The sequence below is a fragment of the Microchirus variegatus genome (assembly GCF_963457635.1).
Source record: "Microchirus variegatus genome assembly, chromosome: 23".
NCBI classification, from domain to species: Eukaryota; Metazoa; Chordata; class Actinopteri; order Pleuronectiformes; family Soleidae; genus Microchirus; species Microchirus variegatus.
In genome coordinates this window covers 3,748,685-3,773,840 of record NC_139824.1, presented here as the reverse complement: position 1 = coordinate 3,773,840, position 25,156 = coordinate 3,748,685, and the positions used below count along the sequence as shown (strand labels likewise).

At 43.0% G+C, this 25,156-nt stretch overlaps 1 protein-coding gene across 1 annotated transcript; it reads right to left on the bottom strand.

Annotated features, from left to right (window-relative positions):
- Positions 1-2,541: 2,541 nt before the first annotated feature.
- Positions 2,542-9,217, bottom strand: pcdh18a (protocadherin 18a; the record flags this gene model as incomplete). Its single annotated transcript, XM_083909507.1, has 4 exons — positions 6,604-9,217; positions 5,853-5,941; positions 5,042-5,214; positions 2,542-3,377 (listed from the first exon to the last, which is right to left on the bottom strand). Exons 1-4 carry the CDS (start codon positions 9,091-9,093, stop codon positions 2,542-2,544), a joined length of 3,588 nt encoding a protein of 1,195 aa, XP_083765633.1. The 5' UTR covers positions 9,094-9,217.
- Between the last annotated feature and the right edge of the window lie 15,939 nt (positions 9,218-25,156).

The window sequence follows — 25,156 nt, the reverse complement described above, 5'->3', positions numbered from 1 at the left end:
ATTTGGAAGGGCAGGGGTACGCTTAATTCCGTGTGGGCCTCTGTAACTGTGTTTCCACCGAGTGGAGTGCTTTGTTATGGTAAATATTTTGTTGTGTTTCCATTAGGAACAGTACCAAACAAATTGACCCCAACAGTTCCATTTTTCAATACCCTTCCCTTGGGGTACCAGAGTAATGTTAAGTGTCAATTGGCGGAGCTGTGCGAATGAGTGCAGCTGGTCCATTCTGCAACCAGTGTATTTACCTGGCAACAACAAATACTATTTTCTGATTGGCGGATAAGTTGCTTTAATCTGCGTCAGTGTGAAAAATGTCATGTGTGGTCATGTGTGAGCATGTGTACAAATGTGTGTGTTCAGCGAGAGACTTGAGAGCTCTGCAGCCACCTTATATTTAGCTTAAAGGTCGGACCCAGGAGGAAACGGCAAGCATGATAACATTTCCAATGTTTATGATTAGCTAAGTCCACAGCTAAATAAAGATATGACAGTGGTAAATGTCAAACTACCTTTCACAGCAGACATTCCTGTCTTACTTTAGCAGGAAAATAACTGGTAACAATGACAATCGCTCTGTTAAAGCCCACAAACACTTGGAAACCAGTAGGAAACAGCGAGCATGGCAATTCACAGACTTTATGCTAAGCTAAGACCAACCCAAAATACAGATAAGACAATGACGAATGTCAAATTATCTTTCTCAAGACATTTTGATTCATTTTATATTGAGATGGCTCTTTTCATTTCATGTAAGTCAGTAGGCTACATGTGTGACAATACACTAGCAAACTCTGCTATCAATCATCAACAACTGTTTACTGTCAAAAAGCACATTTTAAAATCATCCCATGTGTAATACCAAGCTATATAAGAGGTGCATTAGCAGTAATTCCACATTAGCTCTATCTGGTGTACAAAAAGCCAAATAAGCATTAAGCATTAGTTTCCTTCACTCACACACACACATAGCCCATGCTTGTTTGTTGAGGCTTAGCCTCTTTAATGATGAAGACAAATGAGCTCATTATCGGGTGTTTGTGTGTAGAGTAAGTGTGGATTTGTTTTCACATGTAGCCTACATGCACCTGCCAGTCTTAAAGTAACTTCTCATGTGTGTGGCCTTGTTTTCAATGAAATCTCTGCTTTGTGGGGTTAATTGCTTTATTTAGCCTTAGCTGTTGAACATTTCTTCCTTTGGACACAACGCAGTAAAATCTACACTCATTTGATGGCATTCATATTGTGTGTTCTTGTTTGTGACTGTGCTGGAGATTGCTCTCCACAGGGCATCCAGCGATATCCCCAAACCACTACAGCCGCCCCCACCCAGACAGCCAGCCCCAACTCGTCCGAGGAGCAAGCAGGAGTCAGGCAACCAGGAGAGTATTCATGCCCACCCCCAGCCCACCAGGGGAAGATTTGTGTGTGCATGTATGTGTGATATGAGATATGAGGTATATGTTGGTATCTGATGTGTAGTTAAAATGGAGGGGGAAGGTGTGTCACAGACATCCCACTATGGGGATGTGGAGCTGTCAATGTGGAGTTGTCAAAGTGCCCCCTCACCCATCAGACCCTACTGTCTATCATGCAGTGTAGCAGTTTTAATGCTGGACATTAGGGGGTGCTAAGAGACAAGGGGGGCAATTGGAAGGACAAGAGGAGGAAAACATGAGAAATATATACAATTGATTAAATGATCACTTTTTACACATAGTTATGGATCCCTTCACTTTATTTACCATTCCACTGGTCACAATGTTACCATACAAAACCAAATTCCAACATGGAACTGCATTGGAATGTGATGTTATTAATACGCACACACACACACATTTCATAACAAAATTAAATACAGTTGTTTTATCAAATAACAGGGCAGAGGAGAGGAGACACATTGGGTGATATTAAGACATGCAGTGACAAATATAAAAAATAGACATTTCTTTTCTTTTTCTGTACAAATACATGGACACATATAAATATATAGAAGTAGAAAAAGGTGTATTTTTAAAATACAAAGGTCAAATTGTACAGTTACATTCCATAATAACAAAACAGGAGACATAGCACAATATTCAAGTGAGTTTTGTCTTTTTCCACAGACACTGTACAGTACTGTACATTGTAAATGCAAAAATTAGATCACACGGCTGTGGTTGGTTTCCTCCCTACGGAGTCTGTTCATGCTGCTGTAAACTTTACCAATACAGACAGGGTAGAGTTGTGTAGGCAGATTTTCATTTGAAATCCGAGAGACTAATGACAACGGGACGATCTGTTCTCGCAGCACTCGCTTTGATTCCACTAAGTCACCTCGATCACTACTTCAGTGCCATGTTTTATTTCTCTCTGCAAGTCTCTCAGCACAGAGCAGAAAATTATATTTGGTCAAATAAATGAGACAAACATTACAGTGAAACAGTCATCATATGGTTCATATGTATATTATGTATGTTGACAAGTAGAACAGGTGTTTGCCAAGTGTTTAAATGTTCCTCCATCACACAGAAAAACCATGGCTTCTTTATTGGTTCCTCTCTAGTTCTGTCTGACGTCCTGCAGTAGTTTGTTGATCTCGTGCACCAGCTCACTAGCGTCCATGCCTGCCTCGTGGCGGCTCTCACTGCGCTTCCCACTTTGGTGGCCCTGATGAAAGACGCCGTCAAAGTCATCTTCCTCATAATTCTCTGGGATTTCCTCCATGGCTGGTAGCCATTTCAGGTGAGGTGGCTGCCCAGTAGTGGAGGTGTTAGTGGAGGTTGAACATGAAGAAGCAGAGGGAGCATTGGAAATGTGGTTGTTCCCTACAGATCCACTACCAGGGTTTAGATAGTGGGTACTTGCTGCCCATGCAGCCACACCTGGAGGATAAGCAGGACCTTTCCCACCTGGCAACAACCCTCTGCGGTTGTCCTGAGGAACAGCGTTGTTACTATGGTTACCAGCAACATTGCCGCAACGTCCGCTTCCTCTCTCTGTGGTTGACGAGGATGAGGGTGGGCTTGTTTCATTGCACTCTGTGTATGACTCCATATTATGAGGGAGGAGCCGCTGGAACACAGAGTTCATCTCTGTGAGGAGGGAGCCAGCCCCTCCTCCAGCTGCACATGCGTCATTTCCTCCTCCGGCAACAACTCCACCAGCCCCACTCTCTTCGTTCCCAGATTCCTTACCAAAAGTTGAGAAGCTCTTGCGGTTCTCCGAGTCAACCGAGGACTGGTCGTCATCAAGCTGTGGCTGCTGGGTGGACTCCTCACCCGGGATATACATGTTGTTACGGTAGTCAGCGGAGGAAGCAGGCGAGGAGAGGGGGGGCATCCAGCACTGGTCTGAGTGACCCAGGACAAGACATTCATCCGTGCATAGTCTCATAGCTAAAGAAAAGTAGAACACAGAGACTGTCAGGAGCAAGTCCAGCCACAGGGAACATCTTAAACAATATGAATGACATGTAGAAAACCATGGAATTACTGCAAATTAACATAAAGTCAGGAGTGCAAAACTCATCAGAGTTTCTTAAAAATGGTTGTTGCTGTTGTACAGAAATGTCAAAACATTTGCAAGTCATAAACCCTGAGAATATGGTGAAGCAGTGTTATACAACAAATACAATGCTCAGAAGTGATACCGCTTTTTTATAGTCAAGGAAACAAGGGTTGGGATGCTGTTGAGTCTGTTGAAGCATGCCTTGTTAGAATGCTTCATGCACAATGCCTGTTTAATATTTCATTGGACAGTGCATCAGTCTGTTATTAATATCAAAATCCCAGCTGAGCCTGGTAGTAGATAGTTGTTTTTCCTCCTGATCTCTTCATATTCCTGCTTAGAGGAGGTTTTTGGTATTTACAGAGAACAGCATGTATACCCCAATGCTGGCCAAATATGTAAACAACCACGAGAACTAGACAGGTAAGTAAACTACACCATCCCATTCAATGGCATCACAGGCAGATGTTAATGTAATATTTGCCTGCTCTGCGCAGCATGAGCACACAGCTGAGGCAGTTATTTGCTTGTTTAATGCTTTCATCATATTTAGCATGAATACCCACATTTTCAGCATCTAAATAGACAAATCTAAACAAATTAAGTCTTTTGGAGAGAAATGGGGATAATCCTCCCTTCTGGCCCACTATCTTCTTCCCCTCCCCTTTTACTTCATATTAGCATAAAATATAGAGGATGGGAAGGGGGAAGAGGAGGGGTGCAACACCTCTAAGTCTTTCTGAAAGATATAAAAACAAATCTACATGCCTAACAACCCTCCCTTCATCAATCTCTATACAGATAGAGAATGCATTAACAAGTACAATAAAGAGAGGGAGACAGAGAGAGAAAAATGCTGAGGAGCTGGGCACATAGGATAGAGTGAGGGACAGTCAGTGAACAAGAGAGGGAGAGAAAATAACATCATTCTAAAAGCAATTACTATGAATTCTCCTCAGTTCAGACATGAAAGCACACCACTGTCACTCAAAAAGGGAGAAAGAAAAGAAAAAGAAGGAAGAAAAAACAGCACACTGAGACACATACTGATGAGTGACAGGCAACTCATCTCTGCTCCAGGGAGGATTTTACAGACACCACTCTATCTAAGGGGCAGATAACACACACACACACAAACCACACACACATACACAGTAACACAAACAGCCAAACACACTGTAACCTCTCTCTATGTGATAACAAGTGTGGAAATGAGGGCTGTGTGGAAGAATAGGGCTGAGTACAATGGGGATTGTGTTGGCAACAGGGTGAACGCAGTGGCTGTATAGGCATGTGTACAGATAAATAATGGAGCTTAGGTCTGACGCTGTCCGTGGTGCTGAAACATGTCAGGCAGGAGGCACAGCACATGAAAGGTACTCAGTGTCGGGCAATTCTAGTGGGTTGGATAGCTGAGTGTGAGGTAAAATGTGCACGGTATGTGACTCAGCTGAATGTAAACACCTAAGCCAGGGTGTGGAAAAAAAAAGGAAAACAAAAAGTTGCTTTCAGAGGTCACTGTACTTGACAGTGGGTTTCCAAAAAAGCTCACCTGGGTGGAGTCTATGATGCATTTCAAGGTGTATCAGGTCAGAAAAGCCTTCCCCCAGCAACAGTCTGTCCATGGGGGATTCCCTCCCCATGTCACAATCACTGTCCCCCGCCTCGCTGTCCCCACGACCACTGTCCTTCATGCTGAACTTGTCCATATCTTGTAATGCATACCTGCAGAGAAACATAGAAGTAAACACAATATAAAAAAACACCACTGAAAACAGGGTTGCAAATTCACACATTCTGCAAATTTATAGCTGTGTGCCTTCTGTTTCGGTTGACATAATCAATATCTCCTTATAGAGAAGACTAATGACACATAAATCCATCATATATAAATTGAAGATGGAATCTTTCAAATCCCAAGACCAGGCTTTGCCCATAAATCCTGCATGCAGGTAGATCCCATCAATACATCTATCATAACAGCCACTGCGGGCATCAATAAATCTATCATGTGGATATCATATGGGGAAAAATATGATGAAAGTCGTAATGGATGCACACTTCACAGCCCCAAACCAATTTTTTCAGAAAAAGAAATACTGAGAAAATTGTTGTGACATTCAGACAAATGTGCTGTATATTATATTGAACTGAATGGCATTGGTATGATAAAAACTGGAATATGAAAACAAATAAAAACACACATTAACACACCATCAAACCATGATCTACATATAACTGACAAAACTTTACAAGAGGTCGTTCGGACATGTAGTAAACAATGAAACACAAGTGGTTTAAAAAGTAAAGTAAGTAAAGTTTTTTGGCAGGGTGGGGGTGCGTGGGGAGATGGGGTAAATTACCTGTAGCTGCGGGAGTATTTGTTGCCACGGAAACTGGGTCTGGGCTGGTACTGGCCCTGATGAAGCATGGACAGAAGCTGTGAGACTTGCTACATCCAAAATAACAAAAAAAAAATGAAAAAAGAAACAAAAAGGGGGGACGAATAACAGATGGGAAATGGAGGGGGGGAGAAAATAAAGGGAGAGAGAGACAACACAAAAGACAAAATAATGGATGAGTAAACACAAAATGGATGATGGAGAGGCTGCTGAAAATGGATGAGACAAAATGGATGACGTTTTAAAAAAAAAAAAGAATATAGATGGAGGTTGGGGGTGTGAGTCTAGATGAATATGGAGACATATGACTGAGGGTTGAGTTGTGGTTATGGTGCCGGTTATGGTGACAGGGTGTAAACAAGGTAAAGACAGAGACACATCTGTAATCATCAGCAGTTTTAATGAGTCAGTTTGAACTGCGGGGCAGCGTTGATTAAGTCACTGTCACACATGGAGATGAGTTAATTTGTTCAAACGGAGACAGCTGTGTGAGGATGAGAGGGCTGGTGTGTGTGTGTGTGTGTGTGTGTGTGAGAGAGAAAGAGAGGCAGAGAGAGAGAGATTAAGACTAAGGGGAGGGAGACAATTTGAAATGGGTCTGAGGGACGACATCTGAAATTTCTGAGAGCGATTTACCTCTCTCTCTCTCTCTCTCTCTCTCTCTTTCTGTGTGTGTGTGTGTGTGTATTAGAGACAGGGTGAATGTGCTCACCTCTACTGGTGGAGTTGCATGTGCCAGCTCCAGGGCAAAGCTCTCAGGGATGTGATTGGACGAGATGGTCACCAGGCTGTTCAGGGATTGGCGGCTGTGATGGTTCTGCCTGCTACCTATCTGTGCCCGTTCCATTGGGGGGGTGGCCGAAGGCGAACGGTGATGAGCTCTAATTGGTAGGGTCCCGTTCACCGTGGGAACCAGGGTGATATCTCCTTTGTGGATTTGGCGAGAAGGCTTCCTTGGGTGGTGCTGGTGGGTTGACTCAGCCACTCTGCAGTTGTAGGAGTTCCTTGTGTCTTTCTTCTCATGGTTGCAGTGTGCAGCAAACACCACCATGATAACCAGAAGCAAGGCACAAATGGCCACCAGGGAGATGATGATAATCTGGGATACATCAATTGAGGACTCCCCCTGGTCCATGACTTGGACGTGGTTCTCCATGTTCTCATAAAGGGTAATTTTCAGAACTGCCTTAGCACTGAGGCTCTCACTTCCCTGATCTCTGACCATGATGGTCAGCTCAGCGCTCTCCTGGGGGAAGTTCTCCAGGCTGATGTTGGCAAGGATTTCACATGTTCTTGGGTTGATGAGAAAGAAACCCTGCTCGTTGCCACTGACAATGGAGCAGATGAGCTCAGCATTAACACCTGTGTCTCTATCAGTCGCCCTGACCGCTGTTACCAGGTGCCCTGCCTCTGTGAACTTTAATGCAGGCACATCAGCAGTGAAGTTCCACAGCTGCGGAACAACAATGACTGGAGGGTTGTCATTCTCATCCAAGATGTTGAGAATGACTGTAGTGTTACTCAGCAGTGGTGGTTTTCCAGCATCTTTGGCTTGCACAACAAAGCAGATACGGCTGACGTCCTCACGGTCAAATGTACGTAGTGCGTAGATGGCGCCATTGGAGGGGTCGATGGTGACGTAGGTGGAGATGGAGCTCCCATGAACAGAGTTTTCCAAGATGGAGTAGCTCACCTGTCCATTGGTGTCCAGGTCAGGGTCAGTGGCAATGATAGAGGACAGATATGCTCCAGGAGCATTGTTCTCTGATTTAAAGATCTCATATCGCCCTTTCTCAAAACGTGGTGCATTGTCATTCTCATCAGTCACATGCACAGTGAAATGTTTAATGGTAGAGAGACTGGGAGTCCCCCGGTCCTCTGCCACCACTGTCAAACTGAACTCTGACCTTTTCTCTCTGTCCAGAGACACATTGGTCAAAATCATATAATTGTTCTCATAAGTTCTTTGCAGCTTGAAATAGCCCTGACCATGAAGTTTGCACTCTACCTCTCCATTCAACCCAGAGTCCATGTCCTCCACTCTGACCAGAGCTACGAACGTGTCCAACGGAGAAGCCTCAGATATGTAAGCTGCATCACCATTCCCCTGAGAGGACATGAGGTTGATGCTAATGTCTGGTTTGTTGTCGTTCACATCAACCACTTTGACCAGGATCTTACAGTGAGCAGGCATTGAGTTTGGCCCCATGTCCTGCGCTTGTACATCAATGTCATAGGAATTTGTGGTTTCATAGTCCACACGCCTGATGAGGGTCAGGTGACCACTGTCGGGGTTCATTTTGAAAGTCTCCATTATTTTAGGGGACACGTGACTGCTGAAGGAGTAGACTATTTTGGCATTGGTACCCTCATCCAAGTCAGTGGCGTTCAGGTCAATGAGCAGCGTGCCAACAGGTGAATTTTCAGGAAGATACATAACATATGAAGATTTGTCAAAAACTGGGCTGTTGTCGTTTGAGTCAGCGACACTGATTTTGAGTAGGGTCGAACCGGTTCTAGGGGGAACGCCCCTGTCAGATGCCGTGTACTGAAGTTCATAACTGGAGCGCACCTCCCGGTCCAACTCCCTGAGCACCACCAGCTCTGCGTATTTGGCCCCGTCAGTCCTGGACTGGACGTCGACCTTAAAGAAGTTGTTGGGCTCTAAGGCGTACGTGTAGAGTGAGTTCTCCCCCACGTCGGGATCTGTAGCACTGTCCAGGGGAATGCGCGCTCCCACGGCCGCGCTCTCGGAGATCTCAATGGGGATTACTGCGCGGGCGAACTGGGGTGCGTTGTCGTTGATGTCCAACACTTCGACCTCGACATGAAACAGTTGCAGGTGCTCAGTAGGGAGTGTCAGCACATCGAATTGAATAGAGCAGTTGAGATTCTTCTCGCAGAGTTTCTCACGGTCGATTTTGGTCCTGATGCTGATTTCTCCGTCCTGCTCGCGCACCACGAGCAAAGACGAGCTCCCTCTTTGCATCGCTCTGAAACGGAGCGACACTGAGCTGGGAAGTTTGGCCAAAATATCCGCGACATCATCTCTCAAACGTGCGATCACTGTGCCAACCTTCTGCTCCTCAAAAACCTGATATTTCAGTGTCTTACCGGTAACGTGTTGTGTTGCCAGTGTCCAAATCACCAGAAGTTTCCACATTCTTGTCGCAAAGAGTCCGCTCATTTTTCCTGGTCGCATTTCTGTGGGAGCCAAAAAAAGTGGTCCAAAAACGAAAATCCCAGTTTTAACTTAGAAAATGCTCTCCTCTCCGAGTCAGCAGCTGCATTGCTTTCTCTGCGGAGCGACGAGGGAAAACATGTTGAAAAAAAAATTAAATACAGGACAGTTCAAGTTGCACTATTTTCCACAAAAGCATACGTTTTCGTTTCTATCCTTCCTCTTTTGGATTCAAAAATGTTGCGCAAATCTAGTGTGAGCGAGAAACATCTGAGAGCAACTGAAATCTGTGCGCTCTTCTCCTTGTCCAAGCTGCGTCTGCTCTGTGCGCCGTGCGATCTCGTGCGCTCCCTCTCTCCGTTTGAGGTGTCTCCGCGCACAGACTTGCCCAAAAATAACCCGCCCCAAACCAACTAGCTGTACATGAGCCACGTCCCACTTTTTTTCACATCCCGGGAAAGACAAACGCGTTCTTAAATCAAAAGCTGGCTGGTGGCCACTCAAACTCCAGAGGATATAGGACAAGGGAGGCGCAAGAGGGGAGGAAAAAGAGAAAGTGGGGGATAAGAAAACGAGCCCTGTGGGGTTCCCTTTCTCTACTGTCAGAATAACGATCATGCCGCTACAATGAACAGGGAAAAAGATACACTAGAGGAGAGAGAGAAAAAAAAACATAAATTCTTACCCTGTGTTTCATTACTTTCTCGCTTCAGGTCTGTTCTCCCCAGACAGCGTGGCAAAGAAAAAAAAAAAAGAGTCTAAATTCTCATCAGACAAGACAAAATATATAGTCACCACAATAACCACCACCTCCCTTTAAAGCCTTGATATGCAATCTTTTACTATAACGTTAAACTCCGCTTAGCCACACGCAGATGTCACCACTCACTTCTGCTTTGGTATTAGTGCGTAAACATGCAGCACACTGTATCTCGTCTTTTCACTCTTTCAAGTGGCAGCTTGGACTTTATCCATTTCACCCATTCTCACTGCACAGGCACTTTGTAGTAGATGCTTTGGGTGCAATACACACACACGCACGCGCGCACACATACACACACACACACACACACTCACCCACACACACACACATATATATATATATATTTCTACATGCATCTCTCATATGTGTTGGCTGTCTATGGGTGAGACTAAGCCTGCATATAAGCTGTGTGGAGAATCGCGCTGAAAGGGAGCTCTAATGAATGCCTTTAAAGGGTTGGTCACGCAGAGGAACAGCTCCGTCCCCGCGTGCACAGATCTGTTGAACATCACTTCAAACTCTCCACGGGATACTGTTTTGATCACGAGCACCGAGTCCGAAAACTCACCGGCTTGGGTGATGCATATTTAGTCCCATAAAAATACTGTGTGTGTGTGTGTGTGTCTGTGTGTGTGTGAGAGAGAGAGAGGGGGAGCGACAGTGTAAGAGTGTGAGAGAGATTTGAGGTTTAACGAACGTGCACAACTGGCACCGTGCGTTTTTGCGGACCAGCTGGCGCGGTTGTTTGGCACCGGGACCCCGGCGATAACAGACCGACGAACAAGACTGCAGCGGAGCCCCGAACCCCACAAAGCTGAAGAAATGAGTTGTCATGGGGGATTGAAGAGAACACGAGCAGCTTTTCCAGAGCCATTCACCGTTTTCGCGCAGAGAGAGAGAGGGAGAGAGCACTCCACGATTGGGAGCTGCTGTACATGCTTCTGGGGTCTCTTTAAAAGCCATAAATATTCAAATGGAATATTTTAACATAAGCTGGAGATGATCAGTGTGTTACATCAACAGAAATTCAAAAACAGCTCTCTCCCACCAAAAAAAGCCTCTCAACTGCGCATCCTCACCAACTCCTCAAATGTTACTCCTGGGAACCGAAGTTAACCTTTAGAAATAGATACACACTCTGCACAATAAAATAATAATTCCCCACCAGTTTGCTGCCCACTGTCTGGTTGAGAAGAGTCATATAAACTGATGATTTAACAATTCTAACCGATGCAGTGTGACTTGTTCTTTTAACACATGGCATATGCACATATTCCAACGCTCCATGGGCATTTTCCCCGAAGACAATTGTTGGCTAAATATTCCAAACGTGCGCGAACACCAAGCGGAGGCGCGCCCTTTTGAACCTTAAGACATAAATTGGCGGAAACCCTTTATTCCCACTCCCAGCGTCTATTCATGGCCTTAGCCATGTATGCAAAATGTTTCCATTCGCCCCATTTTTGCACAGTTTTCACCACAGTGCACTTGGTATTTAAACAGGTTTGATACGGGCCCAGCATTTCCATAGCTCCAAATGCTCACAATGCAGTAATGCAATTACTCCCTGCGTCCCAGAGAGGCTAATCACATTTGGAGAACAAAGTCTGCTCCGGAGTTTATGGAAGAAGGGAGCAGAAGAAAGAGACAGGGGTGAGGGTGTGTGGGGGTGCGCTGCGGCTGGGGTCTTAAACACTGCGCAGAATAAAACAATTAATGTATAGAAGGGGGTATGATCTCAGTAAAAAAGCAGATGGAGGCTTAATACATTTAGGCACGCTACATAACCAGAGGAGCCGAACAAACATGGTTCTTGTAAAGCTTAAGATCATCAATAATTGAGCTGGAGCTATTGGTCTGCTTATGCAGCAGGTGCAAAAACACCACGTCCCTTTAAATTGGATTTAGTCCGGGTTTTTTTTTTGTTTGTTTAACTTCTGCTGCTTCTAGCTCACTGAAAATATTTTTTTTTTCACTGATAGTCTGGTCTGGTCTGGTGCGCGCTGAGATGCATGCACATCAGACAGATCAGCACACAGCAGACGCTCTGGAGCCTGCACGCGCGCAACCCCATGAAGCCTTGCATCGCAGCGGAGCTATAAAGTGATGAAGTGTCGCAAACTTTCATTGCAAATCCTTTGTTGATTGCAAACACACACTAATGCTTGTCTATAATTGTATTATACTACATTGTCACAGCCTTTTACTCTAACTGACACTCACCATCTCATATGTCTAACTCTGACCCAAACAAGCTGAATTTAAATTTTAACCCCATTTCGAAAACCAATTCTTAATAATAAAAGAACTTTTAGGTTATGATGATCTACAACAAAAAACGCAACAAGCATGTAAACACACACGCACGCACGCGCGCGCGCGCACACACACACACACACTTTATCTGACTGAAAAAGTAATATAAAGAAGTAACAATCAAGCACACACACGCAGCGCGCACACGCAGGTGCGGGTCGAGAATGTGTGCGCGCGTGTGCAATACTTCTGCTGCTGCTGTTGCTGCTGCTGGTGGTGGTTGGTAGTTTGGTTGTAAAGGCACGCGAGCATCTGTCGCCTCGTCTGCCCGCTCATTGTCACTTATTCAATTAGCAGAGATTTGGTGGATCCCATGGAGGGGAGGAGCAGGACCACAGAGTGAGAGAATGAGAGTGCTTTCACTGCTGCTGCTGCTGGAGGGAGACGTTGATTCCTCCCCCCATCACAGCAATGATTGTTATTCATCCAAGTCTCCCCCTCCCTTTCATTATAGGGGACCATAGAGCTTTATTACTTTGTGACTCGTTGGTCACCATTGTCTGTGTGTGTATATCTGTGCAAGCAGACAAGAAAGAGTGCGCTGCCTTGTTCCTGCTCACAGTGCATGCAGTGATCACACTCTTGAGCGCAGCATATTGCAAGCGATGTCAACAGTTGGGCAACAAATTTACAGCCCCCGCAGAACTATGGGGCACAGAAAGAATGTGTCTGGTCACCTTTAAAGTAGACACATTGCTGCACTGCTCCCTGACAGCCCCCTCAGTCCTGCACCCACTGAAAAGAACAGACTATTATTAGTTTTTTACAGACCTTACACTGACTTATATGGTAGGAGAGGTGTATAAAATATTCATACTTGTATAAAATGTCATTTCAGCTCTGGCATGGATATATACCATAGTGTATGGTTGACCAATGCATTTCTATTCTATTCCACTCTTTTCTATTCTTGAATTCCGTGGTGAATGGGACTTTGTGATGTGTCAGTGCTTCACTTTGAGCTTTGACAGTTACATTTCGCCCAACAGAACTGCCCTTTTCTATATTGTCAAATCCAGAGGCAAACTGAAATTCTATTTTATTTTATTCTTTTTCGATTCTGTTTGTGTTTGGGATGGTGTTTGTTCGCTGACACGAGGGTGCAGTTTTGGTGTCTAATCATCCAGTCATTCTTTCCTTGGCCTCTTTCTCCCTGTGTGATTCATACCTTGCTGACTCTGTGAGTATGCGTGCACACACACACACACACCCACACACATACACACACACACACTTTATCTGACTGAATGGCACTGACAGCGAGGTGCTTTGCTCTCACCAAGACATGGCACAGAGAAACACAAACGCTTCACAACTAATCAGCACCACAGCACTCAGGACTGCACTACTCTGTTTCTTTTACTCTCCGTCTCCATGTAAGACTCAGCCTCACATCTAATAGAAATCATAACTGGATTTACTCCCCAGTCCTTGATCAAAACAATTCCAACTGTTATACTGTATGAACAGTATATAGTTCCATATAACTGCCAACATTTGAGTCATAACCTGGTTGGTTGTGATCTCTGTCCTTTTTTTTTGGGGACATTTTTTGTTGTTTTTTTTGTTAAATATGCCCTTGCTATCAAACATTTTTACTGAAGCATATTGCATTCACTTTAAAAAAAAATAAATAATAATTTTCGGTTTGTTTTTTTAAGTTTTTCTGACTAATATTTTTTTTCCCTGTTTTTCTGTCAATTTATTTTTCCTGTTTTTCAGAGTAATTTATATTTTGGTTTGTTTTTTTTCCAAGTAATTTATTTTTTGGTCTGTTTTTCGGAGTAATGTATTACCTCCGCCAAGGAGGTTATGTTTTCGCCGGAGTTTGTCTGTCTGTCTGTTAGCAACATAACTCGAAAAGTAACAGACATATTTGGACGACATTTTTCAGAGACGCTATCACTGTCTGACCTTAACGTTATCCCTGTTATAACACTCGGTATCTGACCCAGGCGTGCCGACAGGGTGTATTTTGTTGGCACTGTGCCTACAACTTTTCCACAGCATTTGCCCCCAAAATGATTCGACTAAAATATTCAAAACTAGAAAAGCACTAGACCCTGGCAGAGGTCTGCGCTCTCCGAGTCCGGTACGGTAAATAGTTGATGAGGCATGTTTGCATGTAAGTGTGGGAAGGAGTCAGCATAGCTCTATGGGAGTCACTTGCAGGTTGGAGGTTCTCGCGAGAGTTCTTAATAATAATAATAAAAAAAATTACTCTGAAAAACAGGGGGAAAAAAAATTTGCACAAAAAACTGAAAAACATTTGCACGAAAAACAGAAAAAAATTACTCAGAAAAACAGAAAAAAAATGTATTCAAAAAAACAATGCAGTGAATGCAATAAGCTTCCGTACATTTTAAATCACTTTTAGTTTAAATGTTTTATAGACCAACATCTTCTTTATGGCCTTCCCTGGGCTCGGATCCGAACCTATGTAGGAAGTGATAAGTGTTAATGTATATTTTGTTGGAAAGTCAGTCACAATACTACAAAAAGAGTAAAACATGATAAATGTAGATGCAAAATGACCACAGAGACATGACCAAAATGAGAAGAAATAAGATAAATAAAATGATCATGAACATAAAAGGACCACACAAAGACATGATCAAACCAAAAAAGAGAAAAGAAAACATCCAAAAATATGCAAAATAACTACATACATCCACTTCTAGTTTACATATTCACAGCACAACATGTGAAAAGCCTATTTTCTAAAAGTGCTATTGAAACTCAATAGGTGAGACAGAAATCAGCATATCTGAATCTCTATCCTGTCATCTGATGTAATTCCCTGATTCCTTGTGTGGGGATTTAAAAAAATAAAAATAAAAATCTGATTTGCATTAAGTCAAAATTTCATGATTCATTTCATCTTTATTCAGTGTCAATACATTTCTCAACTCACAGCAACACTGTCTAATAACAGCAGATGTGTCAACGGGAGGCGAAGAAATCATTGAGTCTTTAATAAATAGTTTTATTTAAAAGACAAGGGACCTGTTATATGTATATATATATATATATACGTATATATATATATATATATATATATATATATATATATATAGAGAGAGAGAGAGAGGCTGTAAAGATACTGTTTAGATACTGTATTGGTTATTCATTTAGGAGCAGCATATCCTAGAGTCCTCAGCTTCATATAATTTGTTCATTACTTTGCAAGAGTCACCTTGAATTAATGAAGGAAACAGAGTTAAGTCTCATTAGTATAAACGGGGAAATGGTGACACACAAGACACATCCTCCAGTCCTTGTGTTCATGCTCAAGAACGTATGTACCTTCTTGTGTGTGTGAGTGAGTGTGTGAGTGCTTGTGTGATTGACATGTTGTTGGTTTGCTAGGGGATGCCTCTTCCCCGATACGATGTCTGCCCACAGCTGGTGACTGACAGCTAATCTGTGGTCCACAGATTAGTGTTTTAGAAAAGGAGCTCTCCCTGAGATGTGTCGCATCCAAAAAAGAATTGGTCCCATTTTGTGCCACTTCTTTGACAGAACATGTGTGTCAGGCCAGTAATGAGGACAGGCTGAGCTCTGTTCACAAGACGGCCATCATCTGCTTTGTGAGTGTGTCACCCAACATGTGTGATCTGTATCACAATAATCAACACTACCAAAAGCTGTGAGCAAAATACTTTTTATAGACAAAAGTTTGTAAGCAGTGTGGTTTATTTCTACTGAGAATCCCGTAATGAGCTCGAAGTCATGGCTGCAGACACAGTCAAAGAAGCCTTTGCGGGCATGTTTGAATTAGGAAATGTAAGCTTGTAAGCAAGAGTGTTTTAAAGAGGTAGAACAAATAGAGGCTGCAGCCACAGAGTACAGAGCCTAATTCAAACCAGAGATCCCAGGAGCACACACACACACACACACACACAAAGTTATAAAAACAACATAACTAGCTCCAGAAACGTGCTGGCACACAGCAAACGTTGATGGGTGTGGATTCATGTAGGAGAAAACCAGGCACAAGGAAAGTGCTGCAGCCTGGTTCAGTGTGACACAAAGCTCCCGTTGTTTCCCCATGTTCACAAATCCTAACAACTTGGATTGATTAGGGGTTAGAGTATGAGCAGTAATAACACAGACCAATACTGAGGCTGCTCTGTTTCAAGCCCAGACATCCATAAAACCAGCCTCTTTCTCTCTGTGTGTATGTTAGTGTGTGTGGACGTGCTCGTGTGCACACGCAACGCAATTTTCTGGCAGGGGTTAGGACCTCACTAGAGTGTTACATGTTTAAGTGTCCCCCGGTGACCCACTTCCTGGGGTTGCACCAGATTTATGGTTCTTGAGGTTCTTGAGAGCTGGCAGCTGTGGAATAGAGGAATGGATGTGGAGGGGCATGATAAAGAGAAATGGAAAGGGGTTTTGGGGAGCGAGGGAAAGAAGGAGGAGAGGGATGATGAAGTGGCAGGAGCGTGGAAAGGTGGAGGCTATCTGAAATATGTTGGGGCTTGATAAAAGCCTGGAAGAGGGGAGGGAAGTGTGGAGAAGTGGAAAGGAGAAATGAGGAAGGGTCAAGAAGTGTAGAAGTTTGGAAAGTGGCAGTTCAAAGAGAGGGAGGAGCAAAACACGGTTATTAGAGGGAATACAGAATTAGATGTAGGGGGAAACAAAGGACACATTGAAAGAAGAGAAATAGAAGGATGTGTTGGTGGGGGAGGGGGCGTAGAAGCATGCAAGCAAAAAGGGAGATGGAGACTTCTTCAGCTTAGCCTCTCAGATGTTCCTGATTAAAAACTTTCTTCCTCTCTCATTCACACACACCACTTCTCACCTTTGCTTAATGAAACACAACTCGAGATTGATTTGTGACAGCCTTGAAAAGTGCTGGGTTCCTTCAAAGTGTGTGTGCTTTTAGGCATGGCTTCTGTGGATGTATTGTTTAGTATATCCATTAGCTACACACCATCCTGGCCGCACCTGAGCTCCCGCTGATTTAGTTTATAGTAGAAGCGAAAAAAAAAGACCTCTGCAAAGGTTATACAAAGTAGGGAGATAAAGTGGATTTCGACAATCATTCTTCTGCCAGAGTGCTTTGGGACGTTGCGTTTTTACAAACGTGAAACAAATTGACCACATTTCACAAGCTGTTGGACCCTGCGGAGGAATGCTTAACACGGCGTTTCAAGTTTATGCAGAGGATTTGGGAAAGAATCCAAACAGCAAACAGCAAATGTTCAATCAGCTCAGCAGGCAGCACATTGCAGCAGGGAGGAACACAGAGGGAAGGAACGCTCACAATGGACGACCTGGAAAGACAGAGTGGGAAAGAAATTTAACAAAATAGGGACAAGTTCACATGGGGAATGATGGTAGAGAGAATGGTGGAGGGGAGCCCTGTCAGGAAGTGTCTTCAAATGTAGGCCACATCTATCTATACATGCAAGGAACATCTGGCTGTCTGTTAATATACATATCTGTCCAATGGTTCGCTTGACAGGCTTGACAAAATTTGTCAGGTGACTTACTAAGGTCACCAGTGTATGCAATGCGGACTTTGATATTGTTTAGTTGAGAAATGCAAGATATATTAGTAAAAAAAACACCCTCCTCATCCATGTTTTGTGGAAGTTCAATAAATCAGTAAGTTCCTTTCATAGGGTGTTTTAGGTGTAAGCAACTACAACATCACTGTGTGTCCTACATCACTTTAGTCAAGCATACGTGACTCTCAAAGGTAGTCATTGAATCCCTTTAGCTGTCAATGTAAATGCTAAAAAGTTTGTATTTATATACCACTTTTCTCAATAACCACTCAAAGCTGCTTTACAATACAGTTTTGCCATTCACTCACACTTTCATACAACGCATCTATGTGCCGCACATTTTCTATCACTCATCTTTCATATCCGTTCACACACAGCTGTCAGGAGCACCGTGGGATTAAGAGTCTTGCTCAAGGGCGCATACACTATCGGAGCCAGGAATCAAACCCACCTTCGAGTTGAAAAATGATTCGCTATACCACTGATCTGCCGTTGACTATCATTTTTATTTTAAAGGTTATTGATTTATAAGTAATTAAGAAGTTGAATAGGTTAATTGGGGCAGTTTACAGCTAAATAGCACGATGTCTGACAGGCAATATGTGCCTGTCATTAGGCACATATTGAATGGTACTGCACCAGTTTTATATTTCACAAAAAAAAACATTGTTTATAGAAAAATTATCAGCATCCACATGAGCATTAAAGCTCTATTACAGACGTTTTCTGTTGTCATACTAAAATGCCTAAAATCAGGTGTATCAGGTGAGCATTCAGATAAACATGTCAGTGAAAAATTAACATACTTTTCTTTGCTGAGAAAATATTACTCACGAAAAACAACTATGGATAAAAGTAGAACACATATTCATATTTGACAGACTATGAGGTAAAGCTGAAACTGAAAGTAAATGATGAAACGCAACATTTTGCTCACAACTGAGGGTCAAGATGCTGTTGATAAGAAACAAAGGGGAGATGGATAACTGTGGTGTAGTTTCCAAAGGTGTCAATTTTTGCTTAGGGAAGTAAGGAAGATGGAGACAGCTGCATTTTTGAACTTTTCCATTAACAAGCTGTAAAATGTTTGGGTAATTCATTTAAATTCAATTTTATTTGTATAGCGCCAAATCATAACATCCATTATCTCAATGCACTGTACATAGATAACATCATGCAGAGCAGAGAAACCCAACGATTCATACAATTAGCAAGCACTAGGCATCAGTGGTGAGGAAAAACTCCCTTTAGTGTGGACAACAGGCGTATCTGCAGCAGGATGTATGTTTTCAAATGAAAACTGTGTAGGATGGACATAGTAGTAAACAACTTCCTCTTGTTCCTTTGACAAGGCGTGTTTAATATGGGTTTCATTGCCTCTCTTTATGTACTACATTAATATCTGATCCCTGTCAATCACACACACCAAGATATGAACGCCCTTACCAAAAGATAGTCCTGTAAAAAGATTTCATAATTTAAACACTGTGCTAGATCATCCGCACTGATTAACCTGCACAGCAATTACTTTCAATCTGTTTGAAATAATAGTTTGATGGAGTGAAAAAAAGGAGTGGAATATGAATTTAATGACAAAAAATATAAAGTTTTATTCACAAAAGTGATCAGTGGCATAGCTGAAAACTTAATGAACTGTAAAGGGTGGGATTAATTTATTCACTAACTGTAGAAATGCTGAAGAAATATGTAAATTGAATCATTAAAATTCATTTGCATTCTGCTTTTTTAAACTTCACAGCCAACAGGGTGGTGGAAAAGGAAACGAGCATCAAATCCCATTATACTTCTCCGACTGCTTATGCGTTATCCGACTGCGTAACCACGGAGACCCCTCGATCGTTCATACTTCTCCTTCGTGGTGACGAATATGCACTGCAATTTCCCACCCGATCAGTAGGGGTCGCTACGCAAGGTTGTTGTGCTTTTGGCTACAGTGAGCAATGGCATCCGAGAGATAAAGACTGTTGTTGTTGAAACATTAGCTGTTTCTCAATTTTCTGTGTCACGGAACGCAGTTTTAAGATAATTTGAGGCGAGAAATTGGCCATTTAGAGTCTAAACATGTGGTTTGTGTATTAAGATATGACGTATTTATAGTTTGGCAGCGACGTTGTCGGCGGTGATCAGCTCCGCCTCTGTGGACACTCGGTGCGCACTGTGAGCCGGCACAGAGCAGCTTATAGCTCGGCCTGTCCTGAGGACCAATCGCAGCCCTTGTCGTTTCCGTTGTCCCTTGACGGAGTGACGGACACTTAAAAAATATTTTGTGCAGTCGGAGACGACGCAGAGGCTCTCCATCGACACAGAGGGCTCTGCGTAACCTACGTAGAGCACTTTACGCAGGAGTATAAATTGGGCTTCACTCTCACAAATTATCAGACTTGTTAAGTCTGCAACACTTCCAGGCTGCTATTATTATTGACTCTTCTCAGCTAACAACCGATTAATTCATATCAGAGATTTTTCCCTGTGCCAAATAAACAGTATATGGCATCTCTTGTGGATTTAGTTCGACCAAATCTGATACAAGGAAGAGAGAGGGGGAAAAAGCCAGCACAAAGCTAAAGTGCAAAGTGTTCCTCCCAGGGGCCTCATCACAGGCAAGAGAGGAGAGAGACGGCTCCAAGAGTGAAGGCACAAAACAAACACACAACTAAGGTTATCCGCAGTCCCACTTACAGCAAAAATCCTGACAAATGTAAATAAACACAAGCTCATTTAGTTGATTATCACACCCTCTAAATTCCTCTCTTTTTATTCCAATGCTCACTAAACCAGCATCCATCATAATTAGCCAAATTAATTCCCACATGCACCACATCATCATCAACACCAGCTTTTGTTCACGCTTGATTACTTTTATATATAGCAATGGCTACCCCACATTTTACATCTCTCTCCCACACATTCCCCCTCAGTGAGCACATGAGGCAGCCTCAGAGGGTTGATGGCTTTCATCTGTAATACAAACAAACTAGGACGCAGTCTGCCAGTGTGCTAATCAATAACCATTATCACTTCTCACCTGCTTCTAGCCTTGTTCAGCGTCTGGTGATTTATTTTAAGGAGATGCAACTTAATGACTAAATAAGACTGAAAGACAGAAAGTGTAAACACAACAACGTGGCAGCAATTTGTACACACAAATTGAGGGACAGTGGCTCCTGGCTTCCCTGCATTGTGTCCATGCCTCCATCCCAGGCTCACAAATGTCCACTTTAACTGTTAAAACTAACGACTTGCCTCCAGGCAAGTAGTGTACTTGGTGTTTTTAATGGCACCAAGTGAATTACGTCTCTACAGAGTACTGATTTACATTAAATCGGTTGAAATGTCATCACCCGCACCTGCATTCAAGTAAAGAGCGTAATGTAAACTCTGAATTAGTAAGATGGAGCCCTTCTGGCTTCAAAAACAGTTGAGAATCATGAAGTACTCCACCTCCGACTGTGAGAAGCTTGGTGAAACTGACATTTTGACTTAATGTTATAGAATTCTTCTTTATTCTGTAGTGTGCACATTTAAAGGTGCCATATGTAAGAATGTGGCCAAAAACTTCCATTTTTTCAAAACATAAACATGATTTGCAGTCTGCAAAATATTTTTTTTAGTGAAAATATTTTGGCTGTACTGCTGTTGTTGGTGAGTTCAGTTTGTTATATGAACATTATTCCTGAGTCTCTGTGACATATTAGGAGGGTGTTATGGTCAGTTGCTTTACATTTATTACATAATGCACCTTTAAATATCAATAAATGTCCATTACTTCAAAATCTGTGTTTCTCAGTAGAGCGGTGTTTTGATCTCAACACTCCTCGGATAAAACACAACTCGCCACACAGGAAGTGGTCCATTTTTTGGACGAGAAAGATGGAGGCAAGACCAGCATTGTGCTTGTAAAGGGAGACATTGTAAGGAAGTATGACTGAAAACACAAAGAAGCTCCCACAAAACGTTTCAGAGGTGAAGTGTGCGATTCTTGTCCTTGCTCGCTTCTGTATTTCTGCTGCACAAAGACACTCAACGCTTCCTCAGTCAGTGCTGAAAGTATTGCTGGACAAAGCATGTTTTCAACAAATAAATAATTTACTTTTTCAGCTCACAGAGACCAAATAAAAGAAAAGACACTTAAACAAACATATGTAATGTTTGTTTGTTCAATCTGAACCGTACCCAACCATACTGGCCAAAGACAATTATGACAGTGCCTTGAGAAAACAAGAGCTTTCTTAATAAATAAAAATAAACACACCAAATCGAGCTACATGTTCCAGCCCCCTCAAGACCTCCGTGTGGAGGATGAAGGAAGGTTGAAGACAAGGTAAAACAAACCTAGTCCTTCCCACACAAAATGTACAAGAATGGATCCTCAGTTCAGCATAAGTACCCACAATCCTTTGCACAAGCACGTTTTGCAGGGCAGAACCTTCTCACTGACATAAAACATGCTGGACGGTTGCATTTCAGTATTCTGAGAATGCTATAGAGAGCTTTTACTGGTCTCTGTAGGAACACGCATGGAAGGGTCTGCTCTTTTCAGGAAGGATCCTTGACTTTGACGAACACCCAGAATATTAGAGTGAGGGGAGATAACAAGACACAGGTGAAAATCATCTGGAACAGATGTGGCTAATCAGGAAAACATCCGGGCAGAAAGACACACAAGGAAGAGAAAGTACAAAATAAAAAAGGAAGTGAGATAACATGGAAGGAACTACAGAGTATCAACAACCAAGGGAATATGCAAACACTGAAATATAAAGCCAAACACCACACAGATAAAGGCAACGCAAAGTAATTCTGATGCAAAACTGAAAATAAATTGCTAAAACAGAACGTTTCAGCACTTCACACTATGTTTTAACTTTTAATAAATGCAAATGACAATACATAGTCTGTCTTTTTTTCTTTTAAAACATTAGGCCACATGTAACAGCGCAGCTAGACGTTTAATGATTTTGTTTTTGTAATTTATTGCTATGGGTGTTGCCATGGGTGTCCAAGATTCCATTTTTCTAAATATGTCTGTCCATTATTCTCAACACATTACATTACATTACATTACAATGTTAATATTAAGTAAGTGCAATGTCAACATGACCAAGCCACAGGAGAAACTCAGCGCGGTGGAATAGATTTGTTTTTTTCTCTAAAAATGACAATAACAATACAAAATAATAGCCTTCAAAATGACTTCTGCCTATCCCCGATGTGCGACACAGCCGTCCCAGGCTGTGATATCTCTTCCCTTCCCTTCTTTGGATCAGAGCTCTGCTCTCTTCCCTACAATTTCCCCTCTTCTCTATCACCATCTCTATCTCTTCCTCTTGTTGTGTCAGTCCTCCCGCCACTTCTTCCTTTGGTCTCATTTTCACTTTATCATTTCAGGCTCTCCCCTCGATTGTTTCCTCCCTCATTCTCTTAAACTCTCTCTTTTTTAGTTGCCAATTCTCTCGTCGGCTTCAGCTCGAGCTGAAAAGGTGAGCTTGTGTTCCACCAGTCTACTGTGTGTCTGGCACTTTCCAATTAGCTTGTATACCTGCTTCTGGCTGCGAAGGAGATAAGATGGGGCCGATAGCACTGGGCTGCTGTTATCTCTGTTTTCCTCCTGTCTCGCACACAAACAGACATATACTTTCACACACTCGAGCGCACACAGCTGAGCTGCGTGAGCAGGGCCGGGGTGTTGGCTTCCAGGGCTACAGGGCTAAAGATGCATCGGGGCAGATAGCCACAGTGGGCTAACAAGGGGTGGACAAGCATTGTAATGAATGCATCAGCATCTGTGACATGTTGTCAACTTTGCGTGGCGGAATTCAGCGTATTTACCTCAGAGTGCTTCCTGTCGCCATTTTGCAATTTTGAACGTTTGAGTGTTTGCAACAACAAATAGCCCCCCCCACCTCCGACACACACTTCATCAACTACACACACACTTTTGTGCTTGTGCGAGAATGCACACAGGGTCACATTTGACAGTGTGTGTGTGTGTATGTTTGGATGTTTGCTGGTGGCAGGGTGGTGGGATGTGTGATGACCCCACGACCTGCCCAGACTGTTGAATAATAAAAGGCTATTCAGACAGTCACTGGGGCAGCATGAAAGGAGCAGCCACAAAGAGGGAACGAAGGGAAAGAGCAAGGGGAGGGGGGGTAGGGAGGTAGGACAGACATCTTTGTGGGAGGTAAGGGACGCTCATTATTTCTCTCAGGCTCCACTCTCTCTCTCTCCTGATGCCCATGTAATCTCTCTCGCTCTCTAAGTTTCCTCTGCTTTGCTTGTTTTGCATCTCCCTTCTCTGTACGTCTCCGCAGACTTGTCTCGCTCTTTGAGTCGATCCGTTTGTTGTCAACTCAAGTTTCATTTTCTCCACAGTTCCCTATTTATTATTTCACCCCCCCCCACTGCCAACCCCCGAATCCCTTCCGTCTTTTCTTTTTGTCTTAACACACCCGTCCTTCTGTTTGCTCGCGCTCCTTTCCATCTAATCTACTTACTCAACCTCTCATGGCTTATTTCTTTATTCCCTGTCATTTTCTCCAAAACGATGCCTTTTTTATCTCTCAGCTCCTCCCTCGCTGTCTCATTAGTGATGCTGTCTATTTAGCAGGTGATTAGCCTGATTCAGCTCTAATTAAAACACAGAAAGAGAACTAAATGAGACCTGTGATTTGTGTGCTTGTGTACGTGTGTGTGCATGCATACATTTGTGAGTCCTCTCCTTACACCGTGTTTAAGACCACAGTTACAGAATGCTGAACAGTCAGCAACTCCTCTGCCATATGACAGTGCTTGTCCAGAGCTTCTGATAGATGCTGCACATAAGTAAAAGTGGATTTATCTCATGGGGGTGATTGTTGTAATATATGAAAAAGGGAGTGGAAGCAAATTGCCATTCACATTGGAGTTTTTGAGTGGCGGTAACCTGTAAAATTGGCATTCATTCCAGGTCAAATGCCTCTATAATGCATGTGTGGTTTTACCTGCTCCAACTGACATTGGTGGGAACACAAGATTCGGGTGATCTTCTTAATTTTTAGCAGCGATGCAAATTTTAGCAGTCCTGCATTATTTCCGTACCAACACTATTGGTCGCATTCATCTTTAAGCTGAGGCAGACCTCGGTTCGCTTCAAATACCAGTTCAATCCCATCTGTTTATTTAAAGGGACACTGTGCAGTATTTATGGGTTTAAATGACCCAAAATCCACTTTTTTATACATATTATGTGCTCCTGCATTGTCTAGTCGCTGTATAATATTTTTTGTTTCATTTTCGTAATGTTTCAAAAAGTCATGTAAAATAACATGGTCGCGGGCCGCGGTTGCATTGCCACTGTTAGCAGCGAGACGCCATGTTTCTACCGGAGCCTGTAAGGACAAACGCGAGAGAACAAATCAAGCGTCTCTTTACTTGTAGCTGAAGTCCCGCCTCCTCTCTCTCCGCTTCGTCTGCTACGGTCGCG